Raw genomic sequence first — 23,668 nt, 5'->3', positions numbered from 1 at the left:
CCTTATCATGATATTGATGATGATGTTTTGGTTGCTAATATTAATTTTGATTATAGGGAGACAACTATTTCAAACTGTATGCACTTCAATTCCTTTGAATTGAACTCGTATTGTGACACTAAATTTATGGAGCCTTTTGATCCTGATTAATTTTTTTTATGGTTTAATTTCAGAGTTTTTATCCTGTGACTATTTCAGTATAAACAAGTTAGTCTACTATGTAATATTTGAAAGCCCCAAACAAAGCATCTCTCAAATTTAATTTAAAAATGTGCAGTCTCTCTAAAAATCATGATCTTCTTTGTTACTTTTTGTGTTCATTTAATCATGAATTTTCCGTTATAGCATTTTCAGAAATTTGGTGGACTGATGAGTCAACGTCCCTCGATGACATTCCTAATTATCATGCTCTGCATCATTGTAGGATGGCAAGAATGGATGTCAATATAACCATAGAGATGACCTTGCTCTCAATTCTGACCATATTAACATTGAATCACTTTTCCTTGAAATACCCTGCTGTGATATTTTTGATGGTAAAATTGTGATTATTGGTTGCATTTATAAGCCTCCTGACACAAATATTGGACATTTTATTTTTTTCTTGCTAGTGTCTTAAACAAAATTAACCAAGAAGATAAAGTATGATTCCTTCTAGGTGACTAAACATTAATCTGTTTACCAGTGAGTCTCATTCACTCACCGCAGACTTTCTGAATACACTGTATGCAAATTCCCTACACTACATAATCACTACACCCTTATTGATAATATATTTATGAACTCTCCTAGTATTGTGTGGAGGTCTGGTGTCGTTTATTCTGATATAGTTGATAATTTTCCAATAGCTCATCTCACTACAACCTACATAGTCAAACAAAAGCAAATGGAGAAATCTTTGAGGTTCAGAGTGTTCACCAAAAGGAACTGACCGATTTGGGGAGCCAATTGGTGATGTTCCATGGGAAAATGTGTATGTTCATGATGTTGAACTTGCATATCGGCCATTAGTAGCTTCTATATTTTAGAGGTGTTTCCCCCTAGTCAGTATACAAAAAAAAATAAATACAAAAAAATCTGTATTCAAAAAACCCTGGTTTCCTCCATGTCTCCATAAATCAGCACTAACAAAGAATAGATTGGATAATAAATTTATCAGAAATCCATCCCCTACAAATATTGTCAATTATGAGCAATATAGAAAAAAATACAACCACTTAATTGGAATTACAAAGAAGAAATACTTCACTAACAAGTTTGGTGAGGCTTCAAATAGCATCAAAATAACATGGGAGTCATCAATCAGCTCTTGAATAGGAAAAAAGGTTTCAGCCACTCTTCTGTCCCAGTTTGCTGATGAACATATTGTACATACAGACCCATCCAGTTTTGCAAGTGCTTTTAATAATTATTTTGCCAATATTAGTTCAGTTCTATCAGAGAGGATAAGTCCTATTGCTGGGTACCCATCTGAGTTCCTGAAGGGTTGCTATCCTTCTCTCTAGAGCAGTGGTACTCACTAATTTTCTTAGGAGAGCCACTTATGAATACGACCATTCCTCAAAGAGCCACAGAGATTGCAGATATAACTCGGGTGTTTCTTTTTTTAATTATCACTCTCAAGATATTTACCATCTTTGTACAGTGCACCCGGAAAGTATTCACACCCCTTCACTTACCCCACATTTTGTTATGTTACAGCCTTATTCCAAAGTGGATTAAATTCCTTTTTTTCTCATCAATCTACACACAATACCCCATAATGACAAAGTGAAAAAGGTTTTGTAGAATTTTTTGCAAATTTATTAAAAATAAAAAACTGAAATATTGCATGTATATAAGTATTCACACCCTTTACTATGACACTCAAAATTGAGCTCAGGTTCATCCTGTTTCCACTGATCATCCTTGAGATGTTTCTACATCTTGATTGGAGTCCACCTGGAGTAAATTCAATTGATCGGACATGATTTGGAAAGGCACACACCGGTCTGTATAAGGTCCCACTGTTGACAGTGCATGTCAGAGCAGAAACCAAGCCATAAAGTCAAAGGAATTGTCTGTGGACCTCCGAGACAGGATTGTATCGAGGCACAGATCTGGGGAAGGGTACAAAAAAATTTCTACAGCTTTGAAGGTCCCGAAGAGCACAGTGGTCTCCATCATTTGTAAATGGAAGAAGTTTGGATCCAACAGGACTCCTCCTAGAGCTGGCCGCCCAGCCAAACTGAGCAATCGGGGGAGAAGGGCCTTGGTCAGGGAGGTGACCAAGAACCCAATGGTCACTCTGACAGAGCTCCAGTGTTCCCCTGTGGAGATGGGAGAACCTTCTAGAAGGACAACAATCTCTGCAGCACTCCACCAATCAGGCCTTTATGGTAGAGTGGCCAGACGGAAGCCTATGCTCAGTAAAAGGCACATGACAGCCCGCTTGGAGTTTGCCAGAAAGCACCCAAAGGACTCTCGGACCATGAGAAACAAGATTCTCTGGTCTGATGAAACCAATATGAACTCTTTGGCCTGAATGCCAAACGTCACGTCTGGAGGAAACCAGGCACCTCTCGTCACCTTGCTAATACCATCCCTACAGTGAAGCATGGTGGTGGCAGCATCATGCTGTGGGGATGTTTTTCAGCGGCAGGAACTGGGAGACTAGTCAGGATCGAGGGAAAGATGAACGGAGCAAGGTACAGAGAGATCCTTGATGTAAACCTGCTCCAGAGCACTCAGCACCTCAGACTGGGGTGAAGGTTTACCTTTCAACACGGCAACGACCCTAAGCACACAGCCAAGACAACGGAGGAGTGGCTTCGGGACAAGTCTGTGATTGTCCTTGAGTGGCCCAGCCAGAGCCCAGACTTGAACCCCATTGAACATCTCTGGAAAGACCTGAAAATAGCTGTGCAGCGACGCTCCCCATCTAACCTTACAGAGCTCGAGATGATCTGCAGAGAAGAATGGGAGAAATAACCCAAATATAGTTGTGCCAAGCTTGTAGCGTCATACCCAAAAAGACTTGAGGCTGTAATCGCTGCCAAAGGGCGCCTCAACCAAGTATTAAGTAAAGGGTGTGAATACTTATGTACATGCAATATTTCAGTTTTTTATTTTTAATAAATTTGCAAAAATTTCTACAAAACCTTTTTCACTTTGTCATTATGGGGTATTGTATGCAGATTGATGGAAAAAAAAGGAATTTAATCCATTTTGGAATAAGGCTGTAACATAACAAAATGTGGGGAAAGTAAAGGGGTGTGAATACTTTCCGGACGCACTGTATATGTTTAAAAAAAATAGTACCATGCTTTCCATCCTTACATCTCTTTTTATTCGCAATTAATAATTACATTGCATTATTAAAATATATAATACTTGTTTGTGAGTTTGTAAGGCTGGGAGTGGAACCCATCTTATGTGTGCATGTACATATGCAATTATACATAAACATTATCAACATGAAAAAAAAAATGTTTCACAAATACAAAGCTACACACATAGGCTATACTTCTACCCATGATCCCACGCTGTTACGTAGCCTACGTTCTTTGACGTACCTTCAGTATGCTGCCATCTGCTGAATAATTCTTTTCAATGTGCTAAAACAGGACACAGACGGACCCTATAGAAGTAAGTTATAGCTATGTTCTTATTGTTATCAGTGGATCTATATGAGGCTCAAAACAAAGTTTCGAAAGCCGCATGCGGCTCGTGAGCCGTGTAAACAGTAACACTGCACTAGAGCTTTGATTTTCTTACCTAGAAGGAAATTATGGACATCGCTGCCAATATGAGAAATTCAGCAGCTGGTCATAATGAGGTAAGCTCATGCCTGATCACCAAAAGTAGTTCCTCCACCATTGGAGACACCTCTGAAGACATCTGTAGTGATCAATGTAGCAATCCCGAGTGACGGCAACATCAGAGCACAGGAAGCTAGAGAAATACCAAGGGCTGAAGGAAGAACTAGATCGGATGTGAAATCCACAGTAATCCGAGTGGTAATAGGAACACTAGGGGCTGTGACCCCCAAACTAGGGCAGTGGCATATTCCAGAAACAACATCTGAGGTGTCCAAAAAAGTGCGGTCCTAGGAAGAGCTAAGATACTGCACAGAGCCCTCAATATATATATAGATATATATATACACTCACCGGCCACTTTATTAGGCACACCTGTCCAACTGCTCGTTAACGCAAATTTCTAATCAGCCAGTCACACGGCAGCAACTCAATGCATTTAGGCATGTAGACATGGTCAAGACGATCTGCTGCAGTTCAAACCGAGCATCAGAATGGGGGAGAAAGGTGATTTAAGTGACTTTGAATGTGGCATGGTTGTTGGTGCCAGACGGGCTGGTCTGAGTATTTCAGAAACTGCTGATCTACTGGGATTTTCACGCACAACCATCTCTAGGGTTTACAGAGAATGGTCCGAAAAAGAGAAAATATCCAGTGAGCGGCAGTTCTGTGGGCGAAAATGCCTTGTTGATGCCAGAGGTCAGAGGAGAATGGCCAGACTGGTTCGAGCTGACAGAAAGGCAACAGTAACTCAAATAACCACTCATTACAACCGAGGTATGCAGAAGAGCATCTCTGAATGCACAACACGTCGAACCTTGAGGCAGATGGGCTACAGCAGCAGAAGATTACACCGGGTGCCACTCCTGTCAGCTAAGAACAGGAAACTGAGGCTACAATTCACACAGGCTCACCAAAATTGGCCAATAGAAGATTGGAAAAACGTTGCCTGGTCTGATGAGTCTCAATTTCTGCTGCGACATTCGGATGGTAGGGTCAGAATTTGGCGTCAACAACATGAAAGCATGGATCCATCCTGCCTTGTATCAACGGTTCAGGCTGGTGGTGGTGGTGTAATGGTGTGGGGGACATTTTCTTGGCACACTTTGGGTCCCTTAGTACCAATTGAGCATCGTGTCAACACCACAGCCTACCTGAGTATTGTTGCTGACCATGTCCATCCCTTTATGACCACAGTGTTCCCATCTTCTGATGGCTACTTCCAGCAGGATAACGTGCCATGTCATAAAGCTCGAATCATCTCAGACTGGTTTCTTGAACATGACAATGAGTTCACTGTACTCAAATGGCCTCCACAGTCACCAGATCTCAATCCAATAGAGCACCTTTGGGATGTGGTGGACCGGGAGATTCGCATCATGGATGTGCAGCCGACAAATCTGCAGCAACTGCGTGATGCTATCATGTCAATATGGACCAAACTCTCTGAGGAATGTTTCCAGTACCTTGTTGAATCTATGCCACGAAGGATTAAGGCAGTTCTGAAGGCAAAAGGGGGTCCAACCCGGTACTAGCAAGGTGTACCTAATAAAGTGGCCAGTGAGTGTATATATATATATCTACACACCACACACACACACACACACATATACATACACACAAACACACACACATACACACACACAAACACACGCACACACACACACACACACACACACACACACACACACACACACACACACACACACACACAGATGGGCTGTAAACACTAGACACTGGAAGTATGGTGGTCGGGTATCCCTTTAGGGTTTGTCACTCTTATCTGCCATTGCATAGTGTAGCTTTAATAAAAATGCAGAGTCCTCATTTTCCAAAGGCACCCTTAGCAATTATGAAAACCAACATATCCACAGGAGAAAAAAAAACGTTTATCCGGTGACTCAGTATCTTCAATTTCTTATTCTACCTCTTTTTATTTAGCAGCTCACTATTTGGCCATGAGATGGGTAACACATGGCTTTCTGTGTGTCAGCACAGCCTGCCAGATGCTCAAAGCATTGACAAATCACTCCTAAATTCAGAGGAAAATAGAGGGTGGGGAAGGTGAGGTGCCACAGACAAAAATAATGGGTTGTCTTTGCCGTGTGGTGCATGCAAACTGTGTATCTTCTAAATGGAGGGAGTGGTGAGTTGAAGATGAAAAAAGAATCAACTTGAAAATGCAGGTAGGTTAGAAAAGAAGATTCAGAGAAAGAAAAATAGGATAAACAAAGGAAAACAAAAACACATATTGGGAAGATATCTGAAATTCTTTCAAAATAGTGTGGAATGGAATACTCAAGTACAAAGATTAAGGTCGGTTTGCTGCGGGTTTTTCATTAGATCAATTTGTAAAATTGTAGAACAATTTAAACTACACATAAATCCACAAGATACACACACTGATCACTATACACACACACACACACACACACACACACACACACACACACACACACACACACACACACAGACATATATATATATATATATATATATATATATATATATATATACAGTTATATATACAGTTATATATACACACACATATACATATATACACACACACAAACACATACATATTTTTGGTAAATTTCCAGATTCAACTAAATGGCTGTCTTCTTCTTGGTCATTAACCAGTCAAGACAATCTCTCTTGGCATTGTAGCTCCGCTGTTTGACCCAGAAGCGCATTGGTTGCATCAAAACACTGACTCTAATAATGTACTTGTTATTAATCTTCCCCTCTGCCACATTCTTTCCCAGATGATGGATGACCAAGGGATACAGCCCAAAGTTGGAGCTATGCTTCAGCATGGTTGCAGAGCCCCTTGTTGGTCTGCCCCTGCACTTGATTAATGCTCTTGTTTCAGCTCACTACAAATATGCTGACTCTCATCAAACAGTTTTGCTGTTGAATAGAGTGCATTTACCTATGGTTTAGCTTGCTTTAATCATTGTAGAGAAGTCTGGCAGGCACAGGAGCAAAATAGGTTAACCTTAGAAATAAAATAAAGATTGTTAAATGCTTTTAAGGCTCTGTAAGGGGAACGTAACAGTGTCGTTAAAATAAAGAGTCTTAAGTATGTGGTCAAAAAATTTTTTAACTAAGATTTTGAATGAAGAAAGTAGATTAATTTTGACCCCAGCATCTAATGTACTTCCTGTATTTGCACTGATCAGGGGGAATAGCGTATTAAGATGGCTGACTGATCATGGTGAGAGGGTTATTCATCAGTGGCGGGAGCTGTCACAGACCACTCATGGTTATCAACAGTCCCTGACTGACAGAAACTTGAGTCTTTGAGCACAGTTCTAAATGAACGGCGCACCACTGATTGACAGAATTATGCATTTTGGAGCCAGACTGGTTCTGAAGGAAGAACTGCAAAGGTAAGAGGGAATTCAATGTTGATAATCCCATGACGAGAAATTGCAATTGAGACAATGTGGTTGTGTAAAATTTTGGATAATGTAGAGAGAAGTGAAGCAAAGACTAAAATCCCTAGAGCGACTTCTTTCTTCCAACTGCATTTTGGAGTAAAATTACTTTTTGATATTGAGAAAGAAGTTATACAATTTCTCTTTGTTTTTGATTTATCAACAGAGGAAACATTTCACACAATTCCCGAGATTTTGTAGATATCTTTCAGTTAAACCGATCCCACACCCACCACAGCGCAATAAAAGGACAGCTGATGACAGGCTGAATAGAGAAGAAAAATATCTTCCTTGTTTGTATAAAGCCCTGGTGCAGAATTGCACATTTTTCATGTGGGTGTCATGAAGGCTGGACAAAAGGCACTGCCAGGGAAACTGCATATTGTACATGTGATTCCACCCACTCTAGCACCCGCTCCCCTTGTGTCGGTTGTTTGGGCTGATGACCTTGCATTCTTATCTCAAATAAATGAAAGTGTGTGTGTGCACGCGCGCGCACACACACACACACACACACACACACAGTTACCATATTTGTCACAGATTCACTCACTAGCCAATGCAGCACATGCTATGGCCACACATCCACATGGTTGAATTAAGGTACCAGAAATAACTTAGAATTAAATATTATGTGTGAAAAAAAAGTCTAAATCTAAAGTGTAATCCTTTTCATCCAAACACTAATGAGTCAAGTCAAGTCAATTTTATTTGTATAGTCAATTCTACATATTTTGGCAGCACGGTGGCGCAGTGGTTAGCGCGGCCGCCTCACAGTAAGAAGGTCCTGGGTTCGAGCCCCTGGGTAGTCCAACCTTGGGGGCCGTCCCGGGTCGTCCTGTGTGGAGTTTGCATGTTCTCTCCGTGTCTGCGTGGGTTTCCTCCGGGGGCTCCGGTTTCCTCCCACAGTCCAAAGACATGTAGGTCAGGTGACTCGTCCATACTAAAGTGTCCCTAGGTATGAATGTGTGTGTGTGTGTGTGTGTGTGTGTGTGTGTGTGTGTGTGTGTGTGTGTGTGTGTGTGTGTGTGTGTGTGTATGTTGGCTCGTGTGACAGTCTGGTGGCCTGTCCAGGGTGTCTCCCCACCTGCCCCCCAATGAATGCTGGGATAGGCTCCAGCATCCCCGCGAGCAGGATAAGCGGTTCGGAAAATGAATGAATGAATTCTACACATTGGGCCCTGCTAAAAAAGTAACACTGCACATGTCAGAATCAGTATTCTCATATTCTTTTTACTTTCTCCATATTTAATGCAACCACACGAATCCTCCCCTACAACTGATGAGCCACTGCTTTTAAGTGCCAGGGTCTGCACAGGGAATATAATTACTCTGTGTATATAATTAAAAAAAGGTAGGAAATTAACAAAATTCCCAGTATGGCTTGACAAATTAACAATCTGAAGCAATTTACAAGGCAACCCCCATTAAACCAAAGCCTTGTGGAGGAACTGACTACATTCATTTTAATAACCATTCATTTTAGGTTGGAGAACACTTAAATAATGCACATTTAACAGAATACCTATACAAGATATGTTTTGGCACGGTTCATTCAATCCAGAACTTATAGAATTATGCTGTTCAGTGGAGCAGTGACAGTCTTTATTATTTTATCCACCACAGGCCAGCCAAAACCCATATTTTTTGAAATGGCAAGCAAACGTTTGCATGATCATACTCAGTGTGGAATGATAAATGAACCCGAAGCACTTCTCTGCTGAGGTGCAAAATAACTGACGGGGAACTTCTGTGCAGTTTGTGCAAGGAAACAAATTCCCTTCAATATAAACATATCTAGAGTGGTAGTAAATTATACGTGGACATAATTTCTAACTAAAAAGCAAAAGTTTTGGGTTTTTTTTAGGTTCCGTGTCTTGGATAATACATTTTTTTTTCGTGAGAAATATGCATGGCTTTTCCTGAGCCAGAGCCTAGAGCACTGAGACTCAAACTTGTAATGTTATCTAGAATAAGGGTCTGGAGCTGCTTTTAAGAGAATGAACTAGCAGGGAAAGAAACACTGAATAAGGAAACAAAAAAACAAAAAAAAAATATATATATACATAAAATCCATATTCTATAACTAAAATCTTTTTTCCTCTATCTTTGTTATATACACCCACACACATGCGATACAAGTAAATGCTTTTACCAAGAAGTGAAGCTTGAACGGAGCTGACACTACAGCTTACTTCATATTTTGCCAATAGATTTTAGAATATTGACATTTTGTAGACCAAGTTAGAATACGTCACTTGGGATTTGTGAATATGTGAGTAAGCAGAAGTCCAGAGGCAATGTATCCCCTTCAGAGCTGTGGCTATGCTTCACCAACTTTCACATCAATACATATATCATGACTGACTGCCTGAATCAGTGACTGCATACACTTTTCAGGGGAGTACCCCAGCCAGAAACACCATGCGCTCCCATAGGACGTTCTTCCGCGGAAATACTTTGCATAATAAGATGTCAACATTATTCATGATAATCTGATAGATCCCCTTATGTTGTGAGAAGTAATCATTAGCTAGATGCATTGACTCATTAAAGGACTTTAATTAGTCATAAAAAATACATTTCCTTCCTAAGGTTCTCAAAATTATTAGTTATTTCCTGGTTGGATGTTGAATAGTAATTAAAATTGATTAATCAATCAGCATTTCCTTTCTGACTGTGAGACAAAAGCCCAACTGTAAGCCTTGCAACACTGTATTGAAACTTTTCCAACAAATGTTTATCAATGGCTAAATATATGTATATAAAAAAGGTGGTAGAGGTACCACTTTTAATAAGGAGCAGAGAAAAAATGTGTGTGTGTGTGTGTGTTTGTGTGTGTGTGTGTGTGTGTGTGCTCATGTGTATTAATTATGCAATCAGGGTGGGAATGCTATTTTCTAAAATAGCATAACATAGAGCTAAAATAATAATAATAATAAATCAATCTTATATAGCACTTTTCTAACAGGGTGAAACAAGACAACAGATGAACATAACACAAACATACAGGGGTGGATGAGAAGGGGGGCTACGAGAGGGAGAAGTGGCAGCCACACACGACGCCAGCAGTACTCTCCGACTAAAACAGATACAAAAGGGCAAGAGAAGCAAAAAACAGCAGCACTGTAGATGTTGATTTTGTGTAGGGGTTTACTCCCGTAGCCTGTTCCTCTCCCGAAGCATCCACCAGGCAGTGGCACTATTTAACCCATAGCTGGGGGCTGGTTCATGGGCATCAGGGGATATCCACACACCGGAGGGCCTGCGTACCGCACGTCTAGAAGCCAGACCTCCTCCGAGTCCCTTGTAGTTCAGCCAGGGTCCAAGGTGTACCCAGTTACTGTATGTCACCACGAGGAGGCGCTACATAGGGTTTGCTGTTGGAGAGGCTATGTACTGGCAGGGTGAGACTTACATGCTCGGCTCTCCTATTCGCCTTTCTGCTAGCCAGCAGTGAAGGGTGAGAGTGAGCCGTGACAGGCACAGAACACTACACCAACACACTAGACGCTTCACAACAACCCCACTCCTTACACAAGAATGTCAGACAAAAAACCTTAAACACTATTAAATCTACTGTATACACGTGCTTTCAGAGTTAATGTCTGCTGGTGTATTTTGGGCACGGGCAACGGAGGTTCATTCGCCAAGCCCAGATGTCTGGTCACATAGCTGACAGCTGTGTTAGCTAGAAGTAATCAAAACCGTTTGCTTTCACACATGCTCACATAAACAGACGCCTATCTATATAGCCACAAGCCACAAAGTTGGCCTGAAGTTCCATCTTGCATACAAAACCACACAACACCTAGATACACAAACACAACCAAAAAAGGCTAGAAGAATAAAAAAACAAATACAAGTGAAAAACACCCCCCCCCACACACACACACACCCACAGACCCTCAACACAATGAGTAACACTGTCTTAGCACCCCACCCAACTGAAGGGAGTGCATGGAGGGAGTAGGCCGGGGGGAGGCATGCTCACTGCTTTCATACAGATGTGTCACTACAGAGATGAATAGCTGTAAGCTAAATTGCCGTAGCCTAAATGGAGCCCCTGTGTTGTGCTCCCTCCACTAACCAAGCTCAGTCCTTGCTCTCTGTTAAAAGTGGTCAATTTATTCCTCTACTTGTGAACTGGAATTGAACTCCTAATGAAATCTATTCATCATGGAACAACACTGGCGCTTGAAGGATGGTCACGATAAAGAAAATGCACACAAGAAATAATAACTTTTCTTTTTAGCTACGTGGGTAAAAATGTTCCCTCGCGATTCCACCCATGATATCTTCTGATTCCACCCATAATATCTTCAAATCTGAGCTCTGACAGACATTTGTTACCCATGTGTACATAGATATGTTAGATCTTAATGAGGTGTCCCACAGGATACTGCATATATCCATTTTACAACTTCACTTTATAAAGCCTGATGAAAAAAAAAAAAGAATCCAGTAATATTGATATGAAAGGAAATGTTTATCTGTTTCCGTCGATGTATATATGTCATTCACTAAACTCGTGTCCTCAGAGAGAATGGAAACATCAATCTTATTTAATTGTATGGTCCATGTTGCTGTTCTAATGTGATCATCACTTTGTCACTCTCACTTATCACATCTCCAGTCCAAGCTAAATCACCAGCCTCAGCTAATTAATCAAAAGGGTTGTTGTAATCCTATTTCAGGGTAAGGATTTCAGACTAGGTGCATATGCTCACAGTTGCCAAGGGAGTGATCCTCTCCTTATGCCCTTCCTCAGGGAAAGCAATCGAAAAATATCTACTACATTACTGGATATGTTGACAAAACTACAGTTGGCCCTTGCTCATAGACAATAGATAAATTAGAATAAAATCTAAATCTAAAGCAAAAACGGCGAGTACAAGCTTGTTTCGTGTGTCACACACTCATCAGCTGCCAATGTGATTACACAACAAAGAAACAAAACAGTCAATAAAAACTACGTTGCCCCGCGTCACACCCCTAGTTACGGTGGACAGCAACCAGTGAGAGGATAGAAGAAGTACAACCAATGGGGTAGGTAGTTATGATGCAGAGCAACCAATGGGGGGGGGGGTAGAAAACATTACACTCGGTGGGGTAGGGGTTGGGGCTTGTTTTGATAAAGCAAGGATTTAAAGGGCCGGGACATTGTTGAAAAAGCATACATTTAAAATATTATAAGATAACATCAAATGGGGTACTCTACATATATCATATAGTGGAGTGGTGCTGGGACAGTTGGAAGAGCAGACAGTTAAAATATAAAAATGTAACATCTAAAAATGTAATATGTGTATCATCTAATGGAGGGGGGGAGGAATAATAAAGACATTGGTTTACTTGTAATTGCAAAGCAGATATTTTTTTCTGTGTCTACAGCTGGTGGCCAATTCATTTCTTCTGTTCAAGGTGGACATATCAGGCTTGCAAATAATATAATATTTCTCTGCCAAGCATAGGTTACATCTTTTGCTGTTAACTGAATATGTTCTTCGTGAGGATTTTCCATGAAATAGAGTAACCAATATTCTGGTCTACCAATGACCAAATGTGGCGGCTTAAGGCCGTTGCTTTTCTTGAATGCTCATTCCTGAAGCTACTCATATGGGCGTTAAACCTAATTTTAAAAGGACCCTCGTCCAATCTAAGTGTCCACTTTGCAGTTGTCTTGTCTTGTCACGGATGCCTGGTAGATGACTCCCTCTGTCTGGCATCTACCAGGCATCAATGACAACAGAAGACAACTGCAAAGTGGACACTTACATTGGACTAACGGAGGGCCCTTTTAAATTTAGGTTCAATGATCACAAAACAGCATTTGTTTCACAGCTGTAAAGAAAACGTTAGACTACAGCAACCGTTAAAGTAAACAATGGTTGTGCCAAAATATTATTTGTATTTCTATGCAATAAAGGTAGGCCAAAGCTTGTTGTAACTTCTTTTTGAGACGCATATAGACATTCTTCAGAAATAAACACAATTTGCACCGGAGGCACGATAGTTAGGCGACGATGGAGACCATGTGGGTGTGCCCTGCTATTGCTTGCCTGCGAAATGCAACATATAATGGCGGATATAGAATTAAAACAGGCTTTACTCTATCAGTACTGGTTATAATGTAAATATTGTTATTTCCGTGTACTAAACCATTCAAGACTTGACTGCAGTTCACATCAGCAGTGTGAAATTGTCACTTTGATATGCATCTCATGAAGAAAGTGGAGTGGGTGAAATAAAAAAGAGAAAAAGGAGGGAAAATAACACAAAGGATGATTAGGGTTTTTGGTGATCTTCATCTAATCATTTATTTTAACAGTTTTTTATTTTAATTATGTCAGCCATGCCAGCTCTTACACAGCTTACTATCAACAGACTTTAAATTAGATAATTAATAACTTTGTAGTGTTAATGGGTATAAAGAGAGACCATAGGCATCACTTGAGAGTAACATCGCAAGTCTGAGATGGCTTATATATATAGAAAATTCAAAATATTACCATGGAAACTGAGGCTATTCTATCAAAATGCAAAGGCAATAAGTGTATAAGGTATTATGTGCCAAAATCAAATCTCGTCTTTTGTCATCAGGTTGCTTGTAATCAGTAAAACAGCTTTGCTGAGTAACTGCTAATGACATATGAGTGTTTTAACAACAAAGAAAAACTTGTAGTGCCAATATACAATATTATATAATAATATGATACTTATGATACCCTCATGAAATTAACAGATTCTAAATCATTTATTTTACAAATCCAACATGGAGTAATACATTTTGTTTGCAGCAGAAGCTCACTAGGATGTACCCACGTCTACTCAGGATGTGAACAGTATATGTTACTTTATATGTACAGTGCCCCCAACAGCTATACTATTTAAACAATTAGGAAATAACTAAGCATCATCACCCTAAAGTGGGATTAAAAATAACGTAATTTAAATCAAGTGTAGAAACAGACAACATATCTTTACATGTGCAATCAGAAGAATTCCGAATGTAAACAATCTGAAATCAAAGTAAGAGTGGGTGGCGATGAAAGGGATTAGCCGTGCAACACTTGGCTTTAACAGCAGAGGAGTGAGGACAATACTGCACTGAAAAACCCTTTTGGTAATGTTTTGGAAAAGATTGGGAAGTGATGCCAGTGAAAGTTTGCAAGAAGGACGCGGATCCGGAAAGATATCAGAGATGAGGGAGGATATATGAGGAATATGAGGGAACAGCACACAGTAGAGTTACACATTTATGGAGAAAATGGATCAGCAGAATATGAACTCCTCTTCTGAACTTTCACCATGAACTCAAATTATTCTCTTGGGCCCAGACATGCCTAAGTAATTAGGACAATCTAATGAAAAAAATGCTCAATGAGGTGGACCCATGTACCTAAAGGATCACATTAGGAATACCAGGAGTACCCAGCACATCTAATAGTTTAGTTCCTTGTGAGATAGAAGCATCCACTAAATTATATAAGCAGACCTAAACGTCAGACCAGTTCTTACAGAGAACTTGCTGCTCTTTGTTAATTGTATTTTGGCATTCTGCTGAACTGAGCACAAACCAACCTGACATCGCCGGGATCCTCGGTAACAAGTACATCCGTCTTACAGCTGGCAATGGGATTGATTGACAGCTCCACCGGTGGCACCACAAAGCTCTTGCTGACTGGCAGCCACAACCCTTGGCCCAGACTGTATGATGACCTGGGATGGCACAGCCACAATGCAAAATGTTAGTCCTATTCAAACAAACTCATACACAGATGTGCAAGAACAAACATGCAAAGACACACATACAAGTGAAAACAACTGCAAGCCACCATAAATGTCTGCTTGGTCACAGAATGATATTGCAGACCGGTCAATGTCAGCATACTGGCTGGTGAGGGCTTCACAAGTAAATTACAGTATTTTTTTTCTAATAACAGGGTTTCTTCATAGTCATATCAATTAATTCTAATAGAGGGGGCAGCATAGTCGCACATACAGTAAAGGCAGTTTTGCACAGAAATGGTGTTAATGAGCATTTTAACATCATCAGGTTGTCATGATGGTTAAAGGCACCATGATTTAGCTGGAGAACCTCGGTTCAAACATCTATTTTGAAAAAGCTTCTGCCCAGCCAAAGGCCCTTTTTAGACCTGGTATTAACGTGTGTCTTGGGTGATCCAATCACAGATGGACAGCTCAAAGTACAAGTGTGAATGCACCCAATGTGTTCTCAAGGTGTTTTGAGAGCCAATCGCTCAGGCCACATTTGGAGGCAGCCTGAGATACATTTGTCCACATTGAATTTGAAGTGTAAACACACGTGCCCCAGGCCACATGAGGACATCATTTGCCTAAGCCAGAGGTGTCAAATTCAAACTTACTGAAGGCCATGCTGAGGTTAGTGAATAAAATCAGGGGTCATACATTTATTACATTTTTTTAATTGAAGAAATATAAGTAGGCTAGTAACTATATTAAAAAATATTACATGCATGCACAGTTCAAATGTTATGGTTTTTCTGTGTTTGTGGGTAATTCTTACCGGCAAAACTGATTAATAAAGCAAAAAAAAAGTATTTATGAAGTGCTGAATAATGCTTTTGTATAAAATGATAACTGCACAGTTAAAAATAACACATTCGGATCACAGTACTTTTATCTTTAAGAAAACAACAAATAAGGTCATGGTTCCCAGAAAAACTGTTTGGTAAAGCAAAAACAGTCAGTGGAACAAGTCGTATCTCAAATTGTGTGGGTTAATTTGGAAGCTTGAAAGGACACAGCAATAATGCCTATAATACCAAACCTAAGCAAAATGGGCATTGTGCTTGCTTTTTAGTTCAGCCCTCACCGGACACTCTGCACCTTTTCTTAGAAATTATCTCATCTATCCAGGCATAATATCCTTTGCTATGGCCACTTTTAATACTGAGACAAGATGCTGGTCTCTGAGGGTTCTGTGTTTTGTTCAGTTCCATTATAAAGAACATCTGTTTGCACAGGTAGGTGCTTCCGAACATAGACATGATGCGTGCAGCATGAAGGCGAAGCTGCGGCATTGATTCGGGAGTAGAGGTGCAAACTGAGCAGCCCCAACTGACTGGTACTGGGTGTTCAGAGCACCTTTACATTGCAATTCTTCAATGAGTTCCAGCTGCAAGTGCTCAAGTGCAGTGTCAACATCAATTGCAAATGGATTTGCGAACAGATAAAGATTGAATTTCTGTGATTCAAAATCGGCAAATCAGCTGAATTCCAGTTTGAGTGTGTTCAGTTTGTCAACATACACTTTTGTCGGGAATGGGATGGTGACTGTGTCACTGACTGACTGGCAAGTAGAAAAGTGAGACAAGTTGCCTTGCTGCATCTGGCCCTCCCATAGATGCAGTTTCATTTGAAACAACTTTACTGAGTCTCGCATTTCAGTGATCAGCTACTTTCGACCCTAGAGTTTTACGTTCAAGGCATTGAGTTACTCCGTTATGTCACACATAAATGCTAAGTTGCTCAGCCACTTTTCATCCTCAAGCTCGGAAATTACTTTTTGTTTGCTTTCCAAGAAACAAGTGATCTCAATGCGGATATAATAAAATCTTCGCAACATTTTCCCCCGACTCAACCAGCGCACCTCCATGTGATATGGCACATCTTCGAGCACAGAATTTTCCTCCTTTAAAACTGCCCTGAATTGCTGGTGATTCAAGCCTCATGAATGAATAAAGGCCATCATTTTGGTTACAACTGTTATTACATGTCCGAGGCCCGACACTTTTCCACTAAGGGCTTTCTGGTGGATGATGCAGTGGTAAGCTGGCAAGTTTTCTCCCATGTCCCCATCTTTTCTTGAATCAAACCAACCAAACCACGGACCTCCCCGCACACTGCAGATTTTTCCCTTTCCCCGACCCCTGCCATATTGAATTGGCCATGGTTAAGTGTGGTTCTCATAACTGGGCATTTGTAAAATCTAGGAAGATGCCCAAACAGTGCTCCAGCCAATCGAAGAGAGGAGAAGGACAACAGCTTGGCTAAGCGTAAACCAGTGGTGATTCCGTATGTGGTGGAAGTGTTGGAAAAGTTGAGACGTATATTTTCCAAACACTGCGTCTCAGTTGCTTTCTAACCCCAAAACACACCATGCCAGAAATTGGTCCAACCCAAGGATCGAGTCCCCCAGCACAAACAGGGCAATATAGTGTACACTGTTAAGTGCCGAGAGGATTGCCGTGAATTGTAGATCAGTGAAACCAAAAAGATGCTGGCCAAGACGATGGCCCAACACAGAAGAGCTAACGTGTCAGGCCAGAATGTCACAGTCTACACTCATCATCTACAGGCCAGTGGCCACTCTTTCAAGGATGAGGATGTACACATTCTTCATGGCATTCTTGATAGGGAGGAACGCTGGTTTGAATGGGGAGTCAAAGAGGCCATGTGTGTGAAGAAGGATCAACTATCCCTGACCCAAGTAGGGGGGTGCCTAAGAGCACATCTGTCGCCATCTTACAATGCTGTGATTGCAACCATTCCTAAATCTTCTGTGACTAATACACATGGCCATTGAAAGTCACGGCAATTTGCATATGAATCTGATCGTTGTTTTCGGTCGTTATGCCACTGTATTGTTTATAAGGGTGGGGATACCTGCAGTAGGGCTGTTGATGAATATTCCACATTCCAATATATGAACAAATTGTAAAAAAAAAAAAAAAAAAACAACAACAACAAGATACATTTGAGTGTAAAAATTAATATTTGTTTGTGTGTGTGTGGGGGGGGGAGAGCACTGCCACGGCTGTCTGCCTCACGAATTCTCACGAGAGCCTTGGCTGCTGCACTGAATACACTGCATGATGGACAGGAGTCATACAACGTCACTTTCATTGGTTGAAAATGACATGTTGGTCAAGCTGAATTCAAATAATTCAGCAACCATGTGGTAAAGATAGCAGAGAGTTCACAACAACATGGCTGCAGAGAGTGATTTTTACTCTGAACAATCTAAAAAGCCCCGTTTGTAAATACTTTGTGTATTGGTCAGGATTTGGGACAGGAGTCAGGACCTTTAATTCCTTTCACACAAAACTCTTGCCAAGCAACCATGGAAAAATACTATCAAATTGTTTATTTAAACCAGTATGAATATCACCTAATCTGTATAAAAATTAGGCGATCAAATATCAATTACGAATCATTAATCTCAGCATTCTCATTTCTCACTCTGACACCACCAATGACAGAGAGAGGGGGGGGCGGTCTATGGTCTTTAAATAAAGTTTTACAGCATATGACATTATTTTTTTTACTTTGCAACACGTAGTTATGTATATCTTTTAAAAGACATTAACATTGAAATAAATATACAAAAACACATTTTTGTCTTTTTTTGTATTGAGTGCTGGTCAGTCCTCAGCTTTATTGTTGCTAGATCTGTCAGCTGCCTTTGACACAGTTAACCAGCAAATCCTCCTCTCCACACTCACTGAGCTTGGTATCTCAGGATCTGCCCTACGCTGGTTCATGTCCTACTTCTCAGGGAGATCTTTTAGAGCATCTTGGAGGGGAGAAGTGCCCAAACTTTTCCACAGGGGTACCTCAAGGGTCAGTGCTCAGTCCCCTTCTCTTCTCAATATACAACTCACTTGGTGCAATCATCCGCTCCCATGGTTTTTCATACCATTGCTATGCTGACAATACCCAGTCTTTCCTATCATTCCCGCCAGATGACCTCAAAGTCTTGGCATGGATCTCGTCATGCCTTGCCGATAACTCTGCATGGATGAAACAATGTAACCTTCAGCTTAACCTATCTAAGAATGAGCTTCTTGTCATCCCAGCCAGTCCATCCTTACAACAACAGATCAATATCCAGCTCGGATCAACCCAACTCATGCCCACAAAGTCTGCCAAAACCTGGGTGTCATGACTGATGACCAACTAACCTTTAAGGTTCACATGGCCTTGATTGCTCGGTCCTGCCTATTTGCCTTGTACAACATCGGGAAAATTAGATCCTCCTTGTCTGAGCATGCAGCACAACTCCTGGTACAGGCTCTTGTAATATCACACATCAACTACTGCAAAACCTCACTGGCAGGACTCCCTGCATGCACTTTCAACCTCTGCAAATGATCCAGAATACGGCGGTGTATCTGGTTTTCAACCAACCCATAACAGCAGATGTTAGTCCGCTGTTCATATTCCTCCACTGGCTCCCGGTTGATGCCTGCATCAAATTCAAAACCTTGATGCTCCCTTACAAAACAGCACCTAAAACGGCTCCCACCAACCTGAATTCCCTCATTCAGGTCTACACTCAGTCCTGCTCACTACACTCTGCCAATGAAAGGCGAGTGGTACTTCCACCACAATGGGGCCCTAAGTCACTAGCCACTTATCTTCTGTAATTCCCGGGTAGTGGAATGAGTTATAACACTCCACTCGATCCGCTGAGTCCCTCTCCATCTTTAAGAAGATGCTAAAGAACCAGTTCTTTCATGAACACCTCCACACCTGATGGTATTGATAAAAAAAAAATGCTTCTATGCATGCAACGCATTGCCTTTGTGCACTGCCTTTGGACACCTATATCCTTTCGGACTTTAATCTATTTTTTTGGCACTTGCGTTGTTGCCTCCTGACTAGATCCTTGCTTGTGTTATATTAACTCTCAGATGTACATCACTTTGGATAAAAGCGTCTGCTAAATGAAATTGTAATGTTGTATTGGTTTGCCCTCTTATGGACATAATGCACAAAATATATTCGAATGGGTTCAAACCTGTGTTTTTTTTTTAGAAGGAACAATCAAATGTCATGTTTGGTCAATTTTGACAGCCCTAACCTGTTGTCAATTGAGTCTGAAGAGGTCACTTAGATTAGTGATGAGATGTTTCTCTCAATAAATGTTATATCCAGATGAACTGATTCAACTTCCTGTGGTCACATTAATTGACGGCACATTAAAATGAGGCTCGAGTGAGCAAGGATGTCTCATTTTGTTATAAATGCCTGTTCGACTCCTCTCTCCTTGTGTTTCTGTATGTGTTTACATGATTATTTATTTGATTGTGACACGTGCCACCGGGAGGGTTTGAGATGAAGGCGGTTTTAGGCTTTATTGAATGTCTTTCATTTGTTCACTCAGACAGGCCGGACTTACCGCTTGCAGCCGAGGCTATACCACACCCCACTACCACAGTACGTGTTTATTTGCATATAGAGCAGGGAAGTAAGATCTGATCACAGGGTCCCTCAGACGCATAAGGAGACACATTCTAATGCCAGGTGTGAGCTGTCCACTTGTGATATCTAATATATTCTCTGCACCATTGCACTTTATCACCTCTTATTTCACCTGTATAAGTCAATCCTTGTGTATATATCTGAAGATTGTTGTGTTGTAGTGTTGTTCTTCTATGTGAAGTACACTGAGAGAGCCACAAAACCGGAGTCCATTTTCATGTATGTGCAAACCTTCTTGGCTAATAAACATGATTCTGATTCTGATCAGTCAAATTTTAGATATACTATGACATTTACTGTGACCACAGCATAAAGACAGGATGAATGAATGAATAAGATACCAGATCAATAGCCGTATCCACTCATAAACAAGATGCTGACAGGCTGCCTCTCTTCCTGCTTCCAGCACCACCCTTGCACTGCGACACTGAGGCAGTCATTGATTACTTCTGGCTTTAGTCCACATCAATCACACACATATTACTCAAAGGTCACAGAAAGTTGAATCAGTTCATCTGGACACAATGTATATTAAGATAAACGTTTCATCAATCATCTAAGTGACAACAGTCTCAACAGGCATCCCAACCCCTATAAATAATACAGTGGCATAATGACCGAAAACAATGATCGGTTTCATATGCAAATTGCTGTGACCATTAACTAGAGTTACAATGGTTGTGTGTACTGTTCACAGAGGATTGGGGAATGGTTGCAATCACAGCATTGTAAGATGACGATAGATGTGCTCTTAGGCCCCCCCCCCTCGATTCAGTGATGGCCATTCCCTCTTCACATGGTTGGCCTCTTTCTCTCTGTCTGTCTGTCTCTCTCTTTCCACGGGAAATCACCAGAGAAGAGGAGCCTTTCATCTATAAAGTGGATCTGCATAGTGACCTTTCATTCACCTCCCATAAAAGTAAAAAGTTGGCATAAACCAGATAGTAAACTCTTCCGCGACAGTTTATACTTGACTTGGTTATCAGATCTAAAACAGGACAAGGGACCAATGAATGACCTTTCTAGGGTATCTTCTCCACTGATCACATTTCTTTTTAGATTATGCCTTTCTCAATCAACCATATGACGGAAACTGGAATAATGTGTCCGAGGTTAAATACATTTTAATTTTATCTGGAAAATTACTTGACTTGAACAATTCAAACCTCATTCCTTCTCTATCTCTATCTCTATCTCTATTCCTCTCTCTCTCTCTCTCTCTCTCTCTCTCTCTCTCTCTCTCTCTCTCTCTCTCTCTCTCTCTCTCTTTCACACACACACACACACACACACACACACACACACACACACACACGCACGCACACACCATAAAACCCCTCTCTGGATCTTACGAAGTGCAGGTAACCTTATATTAAAGTCATAAATTCAAAGATTCGTTAGATGCCTTCAATGTAACGCTCTTTGTTTCTGTACATGTCTGAATTTATGTGAATTAACTGTTTAACCCTCTAGTAATCCAGCTAATATAACTCAACAAACAAGTGTATGAACAATGAGCTAACTCCCATGACTATCACTTAAATTGACTGAGATATTGATTTAAGATTTTAACTGAATTTATACCATGTACATTTTACTGCCATCTACTGACCATAGGTGGTTAGGTCTCTGGTCAAACAATATGCTGTTAATGGTGTTTTATTATTCTATTTTATCTACTACTTTCGGCTGCTCCCGTTAGGGGTCGCCACAGCGGATCATCCCTTTCCATTTCTTCCTGTCTTCTGCATCTTCCTCTGTCACACCAGCCACCTGCATGTCTTCCCTCACTACATCCATAAACCTCCTCTTTGGCCTTCCTCTTCTCCTCTTCCCTGGCAGCTCCATATTCAGCATCCTTCTCCCAATATACTCAGCATCTCTCCTCCACACATGTCCAAGCCATCTCAATCTTGCCTCTCTTGCTTTGTCTCCAAACCGTCCAACCTGAGCGGTCCCTCTAATATAATCGTTCCTAATCCTGTCCTTCTTCGTTACTCCCAGTGAAAATCTTAGCATCTTCAACTCTGCCACCTCCAGCTCCGCCTCCTGTCTTTTCGTCAGTGCCACTGTCTCCAAACCATATAACATAGCTGGTCTCACAACCATCTTGTAAACTTTCCCTTTAACTCTTGCTGATACCCTTCTGTCGCAAATCACTCCTGACACTCTTCTCCACCCACTCCAACCTGCCTGCACTCTCTTTTTCACCTCTCTACTGCACTCCCCGTTACTTTGGACAGTTGACCCCAAGTATTTAAACTCAAATGCCTTTGTCACCTCCACTCCTTGCATCCTGACCATTCCACTGTCCTCTCTCTCATTCACGCATAGGTATTCCGTCTTGCTCCTACTGACTTTCATTCCTCTTCTCTCCAGTGCATACCTCCACCTCTCCAGGCTCTCCTTAACCTGCACCCTACTCTCGCTACAGATCACAATGTCATCCGCGAACATCATCGTCCATGGAGACTCCTGGCTGATCTTGTCCGTCAACCTGTCCATCACCATTGCTAACAAGAAAGGGCTAAGAGCCGATCCTTGATGTAATCCCACCTCCACCTTGAACCCATCTGTCATTCCAACCGCAACCCTCACCATTGTCACACTTCCCTCATACGTATCCTGCACCACTCCTACATACTTCTCTGCAACTCCTGACTTCCTCATACAATACCACACCTCCTCTCTCGGCACTCTGTCATAAGCTTTCTCTAAATCTACAAAGACACAATGCAACTCTTTCTGGCCTTCTCTATACTTCTCAATCAACATTCTCAAAGCAAACATCGCATCTGTGGTGCTCTTTCGTGGCATGAAACCATACTGCTGCTCGCTGATAATCACCTCTCCTCTTAACCTAGCTCCTATTACTCTTTCCCAAATCTTCATGCTGTGGCTGATCAACTTTATACCTCTGTAGTTGTTACAGTTCTGCACATCGCCCTTGTTCTTGAAAATCGGTACCAGTATGCTTCTTCTCCACTCCTCAGGCATCCTCTCACTTCCCAGGATTGTGTTAAACAATCTAGTTAAAAACTCCACTGCCATCTCTCCTAAACATCTCCATGCCTCCACAGGTATGTCATCAGGACCAACTGCCTTTCCACTCTTCATCCTCTTCATAGCTGCCCTCACTTCCTCCTTGCTAATCCGCTGAACTTCCTGATTCACTAA

At 41.2% G+C, this 23,668-nt stretch overlaps 1 protein-coding gene across 1 annotated transcript in view; it reads right to left on the bottom strand.

The window, feature by feature from the left end:
- The window catches only part of LOC130121572 (astrotactin-2), a 570,216-nt gene that overhangs the window by 229,768 nt on the left and 316,780 nt on the right, over window positions 1-23,668 (bottom strand). The window contains exon 11 of the mRNA XM_056290419.1: window positions 14,822-14,959. Within this exon, the coding sequence (XP_056146394.1) occupies window positions 14,822-14,959 (138 nt within the window). The remainder of the gene's footprint in view (window positions 1-14,821; window positions 14,960-23,668) is intronic.

This window comes from Lampris incognitus, chromosome 12, assembly GCF_029633865.1.
Source record: "Lampris incognitus isolate fLamInc1 chromosome 12, fLamInc1.hap2, whole genome shotgun sequence".
NCBI lineage: Eukaryota > Metazoa > Chordata > Actinopteri > Lampriformes > Lampridae > Lampris > Lampris incognitus.
This window is presented reverse-complemented; position numbering and strand designations above follow the sequence as displayed.